Source organism: Phyllostomus hastatus, unplaced genomic scaffold (assembly GCF_019186645.2).
Source record: "Phyllostomus hastatus isolate PE091 unplaced genomic scaffold, TTU_PhHast_1.1 phas_contig_348, whole genome shotgun sequence".
In the NCBI taxonomy this organism is placed as follows: Eukaryota; Metazoa; Chordata; class Mammalia; order Chiroptera; family Phyllostomidae; genus Phyllostomus; species Phyllostomus hastatus.
Window position 1 is genome coordinate 233,359 of NW_025333860.1, and position 18,451 is coordinate 251,809.

General features: G+C 45.4%; 1 gene segment (V, D, J or C); it reads left to right on the forward strand.

Moving 5' to 3' along the window:
- The window catches only part of LOC123820382, a 280,728-nt gene that overhangs the window by 204,559 nt on the left and 57,718 nt on the right, over positions 1-18,451 (forward strand). The window contains 1 exon segment of the C gene segment in view: positions 16,609-16,679. Coding sequence covers positions 16,609-16,679 — 71 coding nt within the window.

The following is an 18,451-nucleotide window of genomic DNA, read 5'->3' on the forward strand; positions in this document are numbered from 1 at the left end:
CTCTTGGTGACTGTCCCTGTCCTAAATGTGTTCCCTAGGCTTGATATTTATAAGAAAGCCAAGGGGTCCCTCCTCATCTGGGTGGTAACAATTTTCAAATTAAACTGCTGTTCCTCTTCTGACTGCCCCACCTCAATTACACCTGACTGCACCTGAGAACAGAGGCAGAGCTCCAGACACCCTCACAAAGAGGGACATATCCCCCCGCCCTAATGTTCCACACAGAAGTTCAGACTCTGAGACCTCCTTGAGGTGGCAGAATCATGACTCTCCCCACCACAGCGTTCTTCCAACACACCTTGAAAGGCATCCCTTCAGGAAGGGCACCTCTCAGAACAGCAGCTCAGAGTCATGGCTAAGAATGAGGCTCTGTCATAGAAACGGAGAGGAGATTAGGAGTGGCCAGAGACTGGGGGTGGGGCCATGGGGGGGAATGAGGAGATTTTGGTCAAAGGGTTCAAACTTCCGGTTATACAGTTAATAAGTTCTGAGGATCTAGTGTGCCGCATGATGACTGTAGTTGATAATACTGTGTTATATACTTGAAAGTTGCTAAGGGAGAACTTAAATGTTCCCACTACAAAAAAGGAAATAGTGATTGTGTGATATGACAGGGGTGCCAGCTAATGCCACCATGGTAATCATTTTGCAATATATAAGTGCATTAAATCAATGCATGGCACACATTAAACTTATATATTATTACATGTCAGTTATATCTCAATAAAACTGGAAGAATTAAAAATATAATTACTTAACTTAAAAAACAATGTCTTGTTAAAAATACAATTACTTAACTTAAAACACAATGTCTTGTTCTGGAGCTAGACTGCCTGTGTTCACATCAGCTCCAGCATTTACTTCTGTAAGATGGAGATAATAATTACAGCAATGTACCCAGCAGTTGACCTAGAAATATTAGGCATTGCTGTCGCTATTGTTTTGTATTAAATAGGCTGATGAATATCGTTTCTGAGAGATTTATTCTCATCAGAGATGTTCAGAGAAAAGATGCTGAGTGAATCTGAAAAACAAAGTTGTGAGATCCGGCAAAAGACATGTTGATCAGTTGCAGAAAAGAAAGAGCATCACATCTTTAGTTTGCTGTCAGTGCTACAAGCCAGTCACTGGGCTCCTCGTGCCCCCAAGGCCTGAGCCAGCTGTGCTCTTCGCAAACCCATAAGGGCGCTGGAGGCCAGAAAAGTGCACCTGCTAGCCCACTGTCCCAAGTCTTCTAAAAGTTGCACAGGCTTTTTCATGAGAGACCACAATGTGCAACCGAGTGGCCCAAAGTTTTGGGATAAAAATGACTGTCAAGATTGAATGACCTATTACAGACTTATTGCCCTTGAATTTCTCTGCCCCATCTCCTTAAAAGCTACCAATATCTGCAGCCTGAGCAGCTCCCCAAGACAGACAGTGCCCTGGGCTACTTCCAGTAGCCAAAAACCACCACTCAAGATGGGGCCCTTGAACCTAGAGGGGCCCAAAGGGTTTTGTAAACAAAGCCACCCTTGTCCCACAGTTTGGATCTTGATCACTGCTACCACTCATGAAAGGGACTTTTCTCCCAGTTTCCACGGAGGTGGGCACACTTGTTTTTTACCTTGCAGCGCCCTCTACTGCTCTAATTAGCCCATCTCCATAAGTAAGTCATTCTGGATGTTGACAGAAAATAGGTCAGGGGAAGAAAATATTCTTTGTTCACAACTTAAGTCAAACAAAGCTGCTGCTTCTGTTCCCATTCCCCTTTCAAACCTGAGACTGGCAGCTGCTGCTCGGTCAGCCAAAAGGGCTCATTCTCCCCAGTCTCTGAAAGAGGACTGTCTTTGAGAACATGAGACAGCACCCTAAAAGGGTAGATGGACATTTTCCTGTCAACAAAATGCTTCATGCAATAACAAAGGACATAGGGAAATTTCTTTGGATGGATATGGACAAGTGCATCTCTTTTTAGTGAAAGAATAGAAGCATGATTGCAAAGGAAAAGCTTGAAAACATCTGAAAGTGCGGTCCTGGGGATGAGGGGCCTAGAGAAAGGGTTTCTGCATCCCTTTTTCCTGCAGCACATTCCATTCTGAGACCCCAGCACAGACCTGGGCTGATGGGTAACAGGAAGCGTGCTGGGCAGGGGTTGAGATCCAGCAGTCGTTCTCAGCCCCCAGGACCCCTGTTTTGGGGAAAAATCTTGCTGAAGGTCCTATGAGCAAGAACGAGAATGAGGACTCCTACCAGGTTTTGTTGCCCAGTGTTCTCTACAAAGCCAGCATCTGACAGAAAGCTGTGAAGAAGACAGGATACTCCATGGTGTTGCCATCACCACCTCTGGGCCACCTGTGGTCCAACCAGGTCAGTGATACCTTCCGTGATTGGGCAGTGTGGGACTTGGCCTGACTTTTGCCAACCAGATTTATCAAGCCTTCTGTAGGTTTTTCTCTCCAATTATCCCTCAGGGCAGGGAGGACAAACTGGTTATATCTCAATTACCAAGGACCAGCCATGGGTCGTGGCTCTCTGGAGCACTTTGTTAAGAAGGACTGTGAGGCCACCTCTAGACTCAGAGGTAAAGAATGATGTGTCTATTAGCAATATCTGCCGTGGGAGCAGGAGCAGCAGGTAACACCATGCCATCTGGCATTTGCCATCCCTGCTCTAGATGTCATCCCTGTAACGAGTCCCACAGAGAAAGAAGAGTCAGAGCCAACTCCCTGTTGGATTATCCTTTTGGTTAAGGGCACAGGTTTAAATACATTTCCCTTGTCTTTCTGGGGATCTTGTGAGTCATTTCCCCCCCATCAATTGTGTTGGCTGCAGCCTAAGAAATAAAATGTTAGAAATCAATTAAGATGCTCTGTATCTCTCTGGGAAATCATAAACTATGTGCCAACACCAAACACCTCCCTTGAGTGGCGCACCCCCTGTTTAACAGGTAGAATCAGACTTGGGTTGCTCAGCAGACCCTCTAAGACTGGGGACTACCCAGGCAAGGTCTTCGTTGTCGTGAGTCACATGAAGGAAGCAGCAGAAAACAGGACTGGGACTCAGGTGCCCTGAGTTCTAACTCCAGGTCTGCCTCTACCTACCAACATAACCTGGGGCAAATGTACCCCTCAGGGCTTCAGCTTCTTCATCTTCAAAATGAGGGCATGGGCCTGCACAGTTGTGAAGTTCCCTTTAAGGCTGTACATTCTAGGATGCTAACATATAAGGCTACAGATATGATCTGAGAGAGTTATTAGTTTATATTTCCCTGTGCGTGTTGCTTGAATTCCTCATTGCCCAGCAAGGCGCAAAAGCAAAACATGCTTCTTCATTGGGGGTTAGCATAATTTCTTGATTCAATATGTGTGACTCACCAGAGCCTGGAGGTTCAAGCCCAGATGCCAACTTGGAATCCAGTTATTATTGCATCTGGGAGAGAGAATGTGCTGAAAACAGCCTTTGGTAAAAATATCAATTTGGCCAAAAAAAAAGAAGAAGGCTCTGCATAGTGTGATAACATTTGATATCTTATTTATCATCTTTATCCTGAAATCTTTTCTGCTCCCATCCTATTTCTGCTCTGAAAGGAGGGAAATGGGCAGAGCTTTCCCAGGGAAGATGGGCACCTGTGGGGGACAGAGAGGTCTCTCAGCCCAGTGAGAGAGGAGAACAAAGTCGATACCACATCCCTTTCAGCCATGCTGACGCGTCTGGTTTTTGTAAAGGTGCTCACCCCTGTGGGAACAGGGTTAATACGAAACTGACATTTGGAGCCTGGACTAGAAGAAGAATCATGAAATTCAGCAAGTAATACCTAGAGGAATTAGGTTTTTTTTTCCATCTGAACATCGTCACAGGGATATTCAAGTGTTCCTCAAGGAATAGGAATACAAGATGAATGTTTAATGCACTGAATTTAACAAATATTTATTAAGGGCCTGCAGTTTTTCCCAGCGATCCTCTGGCTGGTTTCTGAGGAGACGTGGCCATTGCCCTAATGGAAGGGGGCTTTGTCGGTGGGCCGGAGACTGGGTGCACGAGAACAGGTTTACCTCCGAGACCCAGGCACGGTTAACTGTGGCCCTGAGTCAGAAACTTGGCTTCAGGGGAGCAAGATGTACACAATGCATGGATAGTCTAAAACACCAGGTAATGAAAACTGTTACTTTGTGATTGGCTTCAGCGTGTATTTCATTATTTTGTGGGCAGGTTTATCTTCCCAATTTTCAGTTTTCTTGAACTGATCTGCAAAGCTCAAGAAAAAGCTTTTCAGGACTCATACATTTCTGAAATCAGGTTCCCAGCAGTCCATACAGGAAAGTGGCACTTCTTATCTTTCCAGTAACGAAAAGGAGGGGCCTGGCATTGCTCACATGCTTGATGCCCACAGGGGTGGCCTTCCCTGCTGCAGGCCAGAACCAGCAGCGAACCACCAGGCATTATGGTTGCTACAGATCTGCACGACAGGGTGGGCAGCGAGAAACAGCCTGCAGGCGTTCAGGGGTGTGGGGGTCTCAGCTGCCTGTGAAGCCAGAGAAGTGCTTTGGGCCACCCTGACATGGCTGGTCTCTGTCCTCATAGCCTGCCTGAGTCCTAGGCCATAGTAGTAGAGAACGGCACCCTAAATGACCTTGCCACAAAGCTGGCCTCTATTGTGCCCTTAATCACTTTAGAGACAGGCCATGTGTGGTCTGAGGAGAGGAAGTCACAGCTCAGCTCTGAGGGGGACTTTTAGTAAAGGGCCCAGGCACTGTGGGAAGAGCACTGAGAAACCCATCTTCGGGAAGGGGACTCAGTTAATTGTAAGCCTAGGTAAGTACCTCCATTCCGACGTCATGTTAGCAGAACCCCCTCCACATCTGACCCCTGGCCATGGGGGAGCTCAAACTCTTGGCTAGATGATGAATTCCCCTATCCAGTGGGAAAAGACTGTAAAGATCAAACCACTTTCCTGTGGGTCAGCAAGAGTCTGTAGTTTATGTAAAGGCGTCAGCCTCTGTGGGAAGGAAGGAAATAGGAAATTTACATTTGGAACCGGGACTCAAGTGACAGTGAAATTTAGTAAGTACTAGCTTTAAGCCAAAGGTACTGGTTTATTTGGCTTGGGTTTTTAATTTTCTGGAAGCTCCAAAGAAAGAATGCTTTGCCGTGAGCATTTCGTTCCAAAATTCTGGCTTCAACCTTCTAAAAGGATCAAATGTGAAGGTAGCTGGTGGGCTTGGAAAACTCCATTTCCCTATGTGATAAGTAGAGACCTACTGTTCTTTTCTGTGCTTGTTTTATTCTATTTAGGAAACAGGGAGGAGTAGGCACCCTGGGAAAAAAACATTCGCACAGCATTTTTAGATAAATTAGATTCAGAGAATCAAGTCAAAGACTAACAGCTCATAAAGTCTTTAAAGATCACCTAACTCACCAATTTAATTTTGCAAATGAAGGCAATAAAATTCAGAGAGGCTTATGAACTTGCTCAAGGTCACACATCTGAATCGAGTCCTGGGCAAAGCCAAAACCACTCAGTTCTGACAAGGCCAGACCCAAAGGAGAGAAAACATCGTGATCCTTGGCAGGTTCATTTGTACCCCAAACATTCTCTATCTAAAACTCAGTGAGCTCAAAACAGACCCCTAGAGTTCTAAAGGGAGATAAAAATTACTGCAGGCCTGTCGGGGAGAACAATCTAGCGGAAGTGGGGATAATGGCAGAACTTGATGTTAGAGAAAAGGGACGGCCATCTGCAGACTGAGGCAGGGATGGTAAAAGCCAAAATGAAAATGCTGGTCTTGTCTCCGGACAATGGCTATGACCATCAAACACTACCTATAAATTGTGCAGAGCTAATTTCTTTCCCAGTGGGAGTTCATATTCTATGATAGATTGCATCAGCTGTGCAAATGCTTTGGACCACATACAGAATATGTACACAGAATTGGCTTGCTGAGCCTGCTGGTGTCTTAAAGTGACAATCACATCTCTTGGACATGCCTCTCAGCCCTGAAAGCTCTGGGTTACCAGAATGAAAGACACCATCACTTATCTTGTCTTCAGGGGTTGGAGGCTGAAGAAAAATGTCAGTTCTTTGGAAGCTCTGCAAACCTTGGTTCATTAAGTTGACGCCATAGGTTTTTGCAAAGCCTCTCAGCATAGTGTTCAGCAAGCCGGTGGTTCTAAGATGACATTTGGAAAAGGAACTCAGCTCACAGTGAATCTTGGTAAGTGGACGAGCGCATTGAACCCTTTTCTTGAATGTGATCTGAGATCCTTTTTACCCCAACTGATGGAGACATGGCATCTTGGCCCATCTCTGCTAATATTCAAGTTCTGCCTGGCTGAAGGTGTCCACTCCACCGAAGCTGTCCAGTTGTGAAGGTGCATCCAGGCCGCCGACTGCAGCTTTCACTAAATTCCCACAGAATCACTTACCCCCTCATCACACTGCTGGCAGGCTCTTCTGTGGCCCTCAAGTCTCTCCTGGTGTATCAGTTAAAGGAAGAGCCTTACAGAGACCCCGGGCCTCATAGATTTTTAGGTCATCATGAAAAAAGGAATGTGGACAGTGTGTCTGGATTCTTGGGAGAAAAATAATGATGATTTATGAACTGTTTACTCTATACTAGGCAATGTGCCGCCTGCTTTCTACCCATTATCGCATTCAATCCTTGTACCAGCTCCGAGGGTTGGGTGCTGTTGTTATCCTCATTTTAGAGAAGAAAATTTCTGATGTTTGTATAGAAGAACAGGGACGTTGAGTAACTTTTCTCAAATTGATGCAGAAAAAAAAGAGGACCTGGAACTTAATTCCTGGCCTTCAGATTCCAGAGTTAAATGTTTATTTTGGAGGGATTTTGTTGGGGGGGGAGGGCGAGTCACTGATGGTCTGGTTTCTTAAGTTGTGAAAATAATTCCTAAAGAAATGTGCTCTCATCATGATCCTTCCAGCAACATCACAGAGCACTCACCACTCTCTCCACTTGACAGAGAAACTGGGGTCTAGCAAGTTAAAGGACTTGCCCTGACCCCAAAGGCTGAGCTATTTCAAGTTAACTGCAACTGCTAAACAGCTGGGTTGGTTAATTAATTAACAACTGGCCATTGGGTGATGATTGATTACGTTTTTCCATAGTTTTTCTCTTTTCAGGAATAACCACGCAATTGTACCATCACAGGACACTGAGTGTTGGGCTTAGTGCGCCCCCTGCTGGGCGGGCAGGAGCTGTGGCTCCCAGCGCCTGGTGGGAGGGCCTTGGCAGTATTTGTAAAGCAGTGTGTGGGGGTGTAGCTCAGGGCGAATCTGGAAAACTCTTCTTTGGAAAGGGAACGAAACTGACAGTAAACCCACGTAAGTCTGAGTAATGAATGCTTCCATATTTCTCTCTGAAAGACTGATTCCTAAATTTTCCATTCTGTTTTATAACTGGAGTCCAAACCACAGCAGCCCATTGATGGACTCCAATTCAAACCACAGCTGAGGTGCACCCACCTCAAGCAGGACAGTGCTGTTTCCCCTCGGGTGCTATTTTATCTATTGGACAGGAATGGCGGTGCTAGTGGAGCATTGAACTGAGTCGTCAGACTGTTAGAAAGCCTAATTTGTTATTATAATTGATGAGATTTTTTTCTATGGGACTTAGAAAAATTTCTCTGAGCCTCTATTTTCTTCCTCAGTAAAAAAGGGAGGTAATTCTGACTCCTGCTTCACCAAAACAGATGTGCTGGGGGTGGGGGGGGGATGTCATCACATTTCCAGTGAAGTGACAGAAATGCAAGGAAAAAGGAGGCCCCCGGTGACCCATGAACTCTGCCACCAGACCCTCATTAGGAAGAGCTGGTTTTACATACACATTTCGTTAGATAGCAAGGGGAGCTGGGCAACTGGGTTTTTGTAGAGTCTTGTATCATTGTGTACTGCCGGATCTGGTAATAAGCTGATATTTGGGAAAGGAACGACACTGAGCATTAGACCAGGTATGTGTTAAACAAGATCACTTGTTTCTAAACATAAGCCACCGCTCGCAGAAACTCCCTGTGAGATTACTGAATTACTCACGCCTTGGTTAGCGTCTGTGGGGTCTTAGTGCCAGGGGCCTTTCTGTGAGAACAATAGTGAGGGCAACTTCTGACTAGAAGGTCTTCACCACTGCTGCTTCTTCAACACCATTCGTTAAGCACTTGGAAACATGAAGTTTCTTTTTGTTATTCATGGAGATGTGAGTCTGACAAAAGAACCTGCGTAGAAGTTTCAGTGTGTACGGGAAGAAAGCATTTAGAAAAAAAAGAGGGGGTAGATAGGACAGATTGGACTAAAAGACACAGCGATGGCAGGGGATGTACAATGCAACCTGATCCAAAAGAGGACAGTGCGATGCAGCCTCCTGAGGTAAACAACTGAACCACCACTCTGAGTCCTCTGCCTTATCTTCCTGAGGCCTCCATGTCAGATCAATTAGGAAAAAATATTGCCTAATCCCCGTAACACTCAATATCTTGGAGCCAAACTAGCTGGGGCTAACATTGATAACAAGCTGATATTTAGGGAAAGGGTCAGATTAAAAGCAAACATTCCAAATAGAAAGATCATGAACTTCTGGAAACATGCCCCATGGTACTTTTACCTGCTGTGTTTCTGATTGAGACATTTTTACCCTTTCCCTCGCTAAGCTCTGCAGCAGAGAGGCCCCTTTTAATACCCACTCATTTCTGTGCCCCTCAGTGGAAAAGTAGCAACTAAGCTTGGGAGTGCGAGAGGGTTCCCCAACCCCAATGCAAGGACAGCCTTTCTCTCTGTCTTGAAATACTGGGAAAGATACATTGAGCACTGCCCATGATTCTCAAAACAAACCTATTTCAATTACCGGTAACTTGAATGTAGCTGATATTTTGCTCATGAGGGAGTCTATTTACTACAATGGAAGTTCATTCCGTAAAATTGTTTAGGGTTTAACTTTTCCTTACAATTCCCAAGAGATAACAACTACCCAGTGTGCACTTCAAAGTAAACCTTCTACTTTCATGGTCAAATTATTATCCATATTCAAAAGGTTAGAATCAGGGTGTCCTAGCAAGTATTATGTTAGCTTCAGGTGACCTCCCTAGAGTCCTTTATGCCTGAAACAGCGTAAGATTTTTAAAAGCATGCCCAGGCTGACCTGTGTATCCAGTTTTAACTAGAGTGTAAAGAGCAGGTGGGTCAGCTACTGCGTTTCCAGATTAGGTTGGATATTTAGGGTCCTCCAGACATTAGAAATGATAATCAGGAAAAGCACATGCCATTCCATTTTTATTTATTATTCTCTTCCCTCCCAGAGAACTGTTATAAACTTTCTCCCAAAGGTGTTATATTCATTCTTCTTTCAGTTCTTTTATTTGTGATGTGTACAGAGATGAAATATTGGTGGAGATTCAAAAAACATCCACAAGATTTACCTTAAGCTTTGCCTGTCAGAGAGAGTCTAAGAGCAAAAGAGATGGGAAGATGACATTTTGGAACTAAATTTAAAAAGAAATCCAAATTAATCCCAAGGAGCAATGCTCAGTAGATAGTTATTTAGACATGAGCACGTCAATCCCGAAAGTCTAGTTGCTCAGTTGGCTGGACTGCCCCTATCTCAGGCTTGCCTGGAAGAGTAACAATAACTTGTTCACCCCAGCCCTGTGTTTAGGAAGACAGAAATGTCAACCTCCAGCCCCAAAAATGCCTTGTGATTTGGTTTATTTCCATAGAGTTTATCATTACATACAGTGTTCTGGAATTAATATAAAAGTGCATTAGTATCTCCTACAAATGTAAGTGAAACGTAAATTTAGATTGTAAATATATGACTGGGTAAATAAATAGCAAGATAAAAAAGATAAAGAGATTAGAAACTTGCCACATTTCTCTAATCTTAAAGGGGATGTTCTATAAATAGTTTAAAACTATTTGAGAGGAGTGGGGAGGAAGGAGGAGAAGAACAGGGGCAAACAGATTTTCTCCTAATCCTCTTCAATTTGCAAAATTAGAAATTGTTTTTTAATCACATTTTCCTGAGCAGAGGAAAGAAACTGTGTCTGTTTTCAGACTAAAAGGCACTTGGGTGGGTTTCTCCCAGAAGTGGCCTTCTAGGAGAGGGGGCTGGCTCCCTGTTGGTACAAGAGCTGGCAATATCCTGGTTGGAGGGAAGGAATGGGCACAAAAGTAAGTCCAAGTAGTTGTTCAGGGACAAGAAGGTTTTAGCCCAATGAATTAAGTCCTAGATAAGCAAACTGTAGGATTTGAACCAGAAATTGTAAGAAGGAAGCCAGCTCACCTTCACTCAGGAGAACTGGTGTACTCTGAATTTAAAGGTTCTTTTCGCCCAGCTGTTTTTAGGGGGAGTTCTGAAAAGACTGAAAGATTTTTTAAAATGTTAGAGTTCTAGGACATGAAATAAAGATGTTGAACATTCGGCTGGCAAAGAGGTTAGAAACCTGGCCCATGTCTCCCAAGGAGACTAAGGGAGGCTTTGTCCAGGAGAAAACTGGAAGCCCCAAGGAGGCACTGTCCTAAGCCTGCCTGGCTTTGGGATTCGGGCCATTGTCCACAGCAGTCAGGCGCTCAGGGAGCAGAACAGGCTTCCTCCTCAAGGGGGAGAGAGCGGGGCCTTGGCGAGGTTTGTGTAAAGCTGTTTGCTGTGGTGTAACTCAGGGAGTGCAGGCCAGAAGCTGGTATTCGGGCAAGGAACCCGGCTGACCGTCAACCCCAGTGAGTATGAAAGGAGCCACGTGGGCTCCCTCCAGCCTTTTCCTCTCCAGGCGGACCAGGAAAGTCATAAGGCCCTCCAACTTCTCCCTTCGAGCTTGTCCCTGTAAACCCTCCCTCACTCTGCTCCCCTCCTGCAATCAGTTTCCAGTCAACCAGAATCTAGTGAGTTCATGTGAGCAATTTCACTCAAAAGCAGAGAAACAGCCCCAAAGTGCAATAAAGTAGAAACTGTGTGAGTGCCAGCCAGGGATAGACAATGAGGGAAGAAGAAAAAGAGATGGATTACTGAAACTAAGGTGGCAACTTAGACATAACAAGAAGAAAAACAATAAAAATTGTAAAAATAAATGATGGGCACTTTACCAGGGCTCCATCACCTTCTGGAGGCCCTGCTCCTATCCGCAGCGGCCACCTTGGGGCTTCTGTGTTATCCCGTAACCTGCAGTTTAGTGCGAGGCTGCAGATCAAGGCCCTATTGACCCCAAAGGCCCTCCAGTGAACAGCAGCTCCTGTTCCTGTTTTTGTAAAGCCCCCCCTGACTGTGAGAATAGTGGAGGTAACAGCTACAAACTAACATTTGGCAAAGGAACTCTCTTAACTGTGAATCCAGGTAAGTTTGAAGGGGCTAACAGGGCGGGAGTAAAGCACTTCTTTCTTCTAATTTAAATTAGTAACCCTCCCCTCAGACATCCCAGGTTGCTTTCCAAATCTAATTCTGTGCTGGGAAAACATGGCCCCCGTCAGAGAGATTAGAACTCTATTGTACCCAGACTAAATTACCTTCAGCCAAAAACATTCCTATCATCCATCTTAAACAAAATTATTGGTACAGGGAGCAAAATTGAATACCGGATCCTGAGGGATTCAGCTAAAGCCAGGAAATGTTTGCCAAAAAGATAGAGAGGAAATTGGCATATTGTGACTATGCAAATTCAGAAGACCAAAAATAAATCTTCCTGATGCAGATACTAAAACTTCTCCTAAATTTATCTCTAAAATAATGGGACCCTGCAATTTTATTAACAAATGCTGGAAGTTCTACAGACAGATTTTGTCTTCTTTTCCCTTCATGTAATCTCTCTTAAAGGAACTGTTCTCGATCCCCAGTCCAGTAACTGGGATCTCCGTGGGTAGAACTGTCTGGTTAATTTAGGCAAAGCATTTAACCTAACTTTTACCTCGGTTACCAAAATCATTGATTGAGCCTCTACTTCACTTAGTTCTACTGTTGAGAAAAGAAAAAAGTCATTTGTCTTCTGAGATGTGAGAACAGAGGTACACTCTCTCCTTCAAATACACACCCACCTTTCCGTAATGGTAATAATGTGTGTCAGTACTTGGAAAAGTTTAATATGCTATCAAATTGCTATTGACACTTGTAGAAAATCTGTTTGTGATAGGTTTCCGAGAGTGGTGCTTATAAATAATGCTGGGAAGACTGACTTGTTATGTAATTTGGGTAAAGCGGAAATGAGGAAAACCTGTGGAAGGACTCCAGTCTCCTTTAGGCAGGAGCTAAGTGCCCCAGTTGCAGCATTTCATTTATTCAGATCTGCTTTCTGTGATTAGGAGAGGATGAAGCACCAGGAAAGGCATGTTGCAAAGCACAGCCCTAAGTTCTTGAAGAGTGCAGGGGGGTGATGCAGTGCAGGTGGCACTGAAGGAGTTAATGCAGCCTGGTAGCAGGACTTTGGAATGTTCTGGGATAGGCCCTGCCTGAAGAACACACAGTGTGGTTAGCCATGAAGCTGTCATGCGCACGAGTGCCTTGCTCAGCAGGGGACAAAACCAGTACACGTCTGCAACAACAGAAACAATGAATAATACATAACATTGTTAAATCCCATGCATTCAGCAGTCTCTGAGGTTCTATCTAATTAAAGCTTCAAGGGAATGCATATGAACGTCCTAGAGATTCAAGGACAGGACATTGCCTTTCAGAGGGTGGGCAGTGTAGACTAGAGACTATACAGGGGGTTTTATCTTTGGTGTCTTGCTATAAACGTGCCAGATTGCACAGAGAAGCTGGGAGCCCCTCTCAGTACTTGGTTGGCCTCTACACTTTAAAGTGTGGACAAGAGGGCAGGGAGTATGACAGCCTAATCATGCAAAGGAAATACCTGTGCAGGGCAAGCATCTTTCCAAAGCTCTGAACAGTAATTATATGCCAGATTTTCCATGCAATGGGCTCTTTATATGCAGGGGTTACAAGGCAAGGCTGGAGTCCAAGGGACCCATGATTAAAATCTGTTTTCCCTCAACCAGCAGAACACAGAGATTATTGCCACAGCAATTCAGTGGTGCTGTCTGAGGGTTTCTGCTAAGGGCAGGCATCAGAGTTTGCTTGGGTCCTGATTAGGGTGTGAGGAACTCTTTAAACTGTGATGTTGTAAAATAGGGGAGAGATGGGAAGAGTTGCTTGAATCCCTGCCTGCTGTGCTTAAAGCAGATAGGCATGACTTTGTTGCTAAATAATAGCCTTTTTCTCTCACCCTTTTCATGTTGATAAGCAGGCTAAAGCTTTGACCATTTGCTAATAAGTGGTTACTTAAAGAGATCACTAGAGACACTAGCACAAATTCAGTCAACACAGGTGAAGAGTTTAAAAGTTGAATGTGACTAAAGAGCTAAATATTTGGTTTTCGCGTCTTTGGGGATATGGTTTGATCACCATTGTGCCAATAATGAGACTGCCTCAATTTTGCTTCTCACACCTTTTGTGGCATCCACCAGACCCAGCCCTGGATCTGGAGACCCTCAGGCTTCCTGTGGTTGTGACTATCAGCAATGGAAACTGTGTTTGGTCCAAGGGTGAAATTTACAGCAACCCCAAGTAAATAAGCAGAAACCTGCGTCTAGCAGAGGCCTCCCTTAACCCTACCACTGTAGCTGCTCTGTGAGGTCAGGATACCTCTCCTGAGACTATAGGATAACCAGCTGTCCCAGTTTGCCAGGGATTGAGAGGCTTCCCAAGATACAGGTCTTTCTTTGCTAAACCCAGAACAGCCCAGGGGAGTTCATCACCATAACACAGTCCGGGTGTAAACTTTCTGTGAATTACCACTAACATTTCACCAAGTTCAAAAGTGATAGAAAAGCCCCACTGTGAAAAAAGGCTGCGTCGAATGTGCCTAACCTTTTCACTTCTTATGCTGGGGCATGAAGCGAAGCTCTGGAGACAGTGTTTCATGAGGTTGGAGCCTAAACCGCATCCAATTTTAGTCAGCCTCCCTAAAAGCTGAACTCCCTCCTCCTGTCTTCTTGTAATCAATTCATTGTCATCAGAAATGTGTGACTCCTCAAAAGGGAGGGAGGACATGACTTGAAAACTGATCAGAGAAATTGTCCTGAAAGTGATGCTGTAAAATGGAAATGAGACCTTTAGAAAGAGAAATGCTGAACGTGAGAAATTTGGAAGCCTCAGGTGGAAAACAGAGGAAGGGGGAGAGGCGGCAGGCAGAGGGTACAGCAGGCCAGTGTCCCAGGACCGGGCATGGAGGTGGTCCTCCCACCTCCAGTGGGAAGAAACTCAGCCTCACAAATCCAGATCCCTTCAGGTGAGTTTCTTCTCCCCAGAAGGAAGGAGGAAGATGCCTCTGAGCCTCAGCAGTCCCCTGGGGTTCTTGTAAAGGCCTCTGTTACAGTGTTAATTCTGGTGGCAGCGGCTATGGAAAGCTGACATTTGGACAGGGGACCATCTTGACTGTCCATCCAAGTAAGTGTAGTAGCATACTGGAAACTCTGGAATTTCGCCCCTGGTGTCAGGTTCGAAAGAAATGTATGTTGTCGGGACCAGCTCTTGCTTGAGATTAACTAGTAGTCTCCAAGGTGCTGTCCCTTGTTTAATCTCAATATTAGTAATTCCCTTTTGGACCCTGAACCATTAGGCCTATCCTCCTGCTTTTAAGTAAAGCTGACCTTGACCCTGAAAAGATAGAAAAAAATCTTTGTTGCCTTCAGTGTCTTCTCTGGAGATGATGACCAACTTTAGAGGTGGGAGGTCACCTTTACAACCTACTTCCCCAAGTAACCCATTCTAATATTTAGTATCATTTTCTATCAGAAAGTTCTTTCTTATATCAATCCTGGCCCAGCTGAGGCCATTTCCACCGGTATCCACAGTGGAAAGGGATAATTGAGAGCAGAGTTTGAATAGGTAGGTGGCATTCGGTTCAGAATGGGTTCTAAACGAAAGCAGAGAGGGAGAAAATGAAAACTGAATGGGAATCGAAGGTCTTATTTCAAACCCCTCTATGTTCCCTGCCCGTCTCGTGCTGTACCTGTAGATACAAAGAAAGAGACAGAGGAGGAAAGATGGAAAGAAATACGCATCCACTGTGTTCATTTCCAGCTCTTAAACCACCAGGCAAGAGATTGCAATTCATTCCAAAGAGTTTCAGATAGAAGGCTTAATACCTTTCTCCTCGTGGTGACTTGTATCCTTGCTGATAATTAGAGCAGATAGAAAGATTTGGCTTTAATGTATTTGTGGCTGCACCCCGCCGGGAAGAGGGAGAAACTGACTGTTTTTTAAAGATTCATAAAGTTCCTCCTGTCAGTCGCTGTAAAATGCCCTCCTGCAGGAAGAAGGCTGACAGCTCAGAAAAGCTGATATTTGGAAAGGGGACGCGGTTAACCGTGAAGCCAAGGGAGCCAGAAAGACCCAAACTCATAGTGTCTCCCCATGTCTTTTTGCATTTTAGGCTTTTGGCTCTTTCTTGCAGGGATTCTAATGGAGTCAGATGGAAATAGATCAAGGAGAGTCTGGAGCCCTGTGGGTGTTCAGAAACGATAAATGAAAGAAATGAGAGGCAGGAAGGAGGTAGGGAGTTAAAAAGCAAGAATATATCTTTCACCGCAGCTTCATTAGACTGAGATGAAGAGGCGGGTATCCAGAGAAGTGTCATCGCTCCGACAACGATCGCAGGGCACTCTGTTTTCCTAGGCTCTCCAGCGAGGGCAGGGTTTTACCCCCATGCCAAAGGGGGGAGAGTCCAGTCCCCATACCGGCAGAGTCAGGCAGGCAGGCAGGCAGCACAGCCCCGATGCTGTGTGTGTGGAGGGGGTGGTCTGACCTCACTGCCCATCTGCTCCACTGAGTGGCAGCATCAGTGCCCACCAGGTGGGTGGGGAGCTAGAATGTGCGGTGCTGCTGAATGTTGGCTTGTTACAATCATTTTGGATGTGCAAGATGCCTCTGAGGAAAGCCTGCTTCTAATGAGCAGGGACAGGTTGGACCAATGTTGCGCAGATTTCAGCAAGGCCAGTAATGTGGGAGCCAAAGCTGAGAGGTCGACTTTTGAGCCTGGGATCTCTTTGACTGAAATCTGCCAAAAGGGCTGGAAAGGCCAAATCTGCCTGAGAGCTCTGCTGGTGCTGTTAGCTCTCTGGCAGTTGTCATTGCAACAAAACTCATCCACTTAGAAAGGTCAGCTCTTCATTAGCCAGACAAATGAGAACAACATATTGACCAGAAATAAGGAGCAGGGAGCCCAGATCTCACCCTCTGAGAGCCTGGCATTTCCAGTTCCTTAATCACCCAGTGCCAGTGAACATACGCCGTCTCCAAGAAGGCGGATCAATGGTGCCTGAGGACCTGGTGTCACCAAGCAAGTGCTTGGAGATGGAAATGGAATGCAGATTGGGAGGTTGTGTGGATGGGGGGATAGTAGAGAAGGGAGGAGGAGACCAGGGAGCTCACCGATGATTTTAAAGCCCGCTGCATGTCAGAAATTGTAATGACACCACGGTGGAGGAGCACTCGCTCCCAGCAAGGTTCATGTCATCCTTGGGAAGCTGTCTCCCCACTCACAGATCCTGTCTCATAGCTATCTCAGGTGCTTTGAAGTGACATCAAGAAAGATTGGGGTCTAAGATCTCTGAGTCACCTGCCAGTTATTGCAAAGGGTTGGGTGGCTGTGTGACAACGACAACAAGCTGACGTTTGGGCAGGGAACAAGCTTATCAATTATTCCAAGTAAGTCTCCCCGTGACTTCGCCTGCAAAATGTGGAGTGGGGACAAGCTAATAGTCACATGCATGGGGCTGCAGTGGATGTGGAGGTGGCATGTGGTTGAGCACACAAAGCTGAGGGATCAAGATGTATTACCTCCGACCAGAAAAGAAGGTCAAAGAATGGCAAAGGGAGGTTTGATCCTTAAAAGGTAGGATAGACAGCTTGGGACTGGAAAGTGGCGATTTGAAAAACAAGTCACCAAACTATGCTCTCCTCTCCCTGCCACATTCTCTGTGCATGGGGGACAAGGTGTGGGGCAAAATGGACAATGAACACGGCATCATGGGGGTGTTAGGGAAATGAGGCAGGGTGGAGAGGAGCAAGCTGATCAGAGCCTCATGTTGGATTACTCTGGAGACAATGAGTTATTCCAGAAATTTCACAAAGAAATAAAATCCTTCCCAGAGTGAAAAGAGGTAATAAAGACACCTAATTAAAATGCACTTCAAAATCATATGATCACCAGGAGAGAAATTAGATCTTAAAAGAAAAGAATTTTTTAAATGCCCAGAAATAAAACAAATGGGCCTACACTTTTAATTAGACAGCGAGCTGCACAAGCTGCAGGTCCGCCCTCTCTAATCCCCCTCAGGAGGACTCGGTCCCTCCAGCCTCACGTGGTCCCAGCTGCTCTCAGCCCTTGAGTTCCCTCCCCTACTGCCCTTGCTCTTGCATCGGCACAGGGGAAAAAGGCAGTCTGTCTGCATGCCTGTCGGTCGGTGTGTGTGTATGGGTAGGGGGAAGGGGGTTGTGTAAGTGTGGCTCTCTCTTCTGCCCGGTTTTTGTTGAGCTTCCTATCACAGTGTAACACTGGTAACCAGAAGCTCTATTTTGGGACGGGGACAAGTTTGACAGTCATTCCAAGTAAGTCAGAGAAAATTTTCTACCACCATTGTGTTGTGCAAACCCTTTAAACTCCAGAAAGAATCATCAAAAGTCTTTTATTCTATTTCTCTGCTTTTCTGTATAAATTTATCTGAAATATAGCAAAGAGCCCCTCCCACCCACTCCTAGAGTGATTGAATGATTGACACCGGGACAGGTTTTTCTTTTCCTGCCTGAAAATCCCTCGAAGGAGGGGGACAAAATGTTGTCTGTAGTCATGGCCATCCCCTAGCTAGCCCCTCACATCTGCACTGACCAGAGATGTCTGGCCCTTTGTGGCACAGGCCACAGGAGCAGAGAATGGAGGGACAACTGAGAGAAAATGGACCAGAAGGCGAGAAAAGGGACAGGAGGCACTTCAGAGGGAACGGGAACGTGGGATGGTGTGAAAGAATGAGAAAGACGGCAGGGGATTCCAGACTCGCACCTGCGTTTAGACCCGAGGGAATTCTGACAGCACCTGGAGGGAGAAAGAGGATTTTTGTTCTCTCTGAAGAAAAGGTTGGCAGAAAAATCAAAACAGTTCTCATCTGTCAAGCCTCTCCTAATTATATAGCCTTTTATCTCTGTTTCTCTGAGTTGTTCCAACAGGAAGCGACATGAAGGGTCACTGGTGGCTTTGACATTGTAGAAGCATTTCGAGGAGGGGTCACAAGAAACGAGGTGGGGTGCTTGTAGTAGGGTTTGGAGAATTTGGAGCAGTGGTTTTTGCAATGACTTAGAGCACTGTGTGTCTAACTATGGAAACCAGAAATTAATCTTCGGGACTGGAACCAGACTTACCATTACACACAGTAAGTATTTCAAACTTGGTCAGGAAATCAGTTCCTTAATTTCCAGGTTGCCTG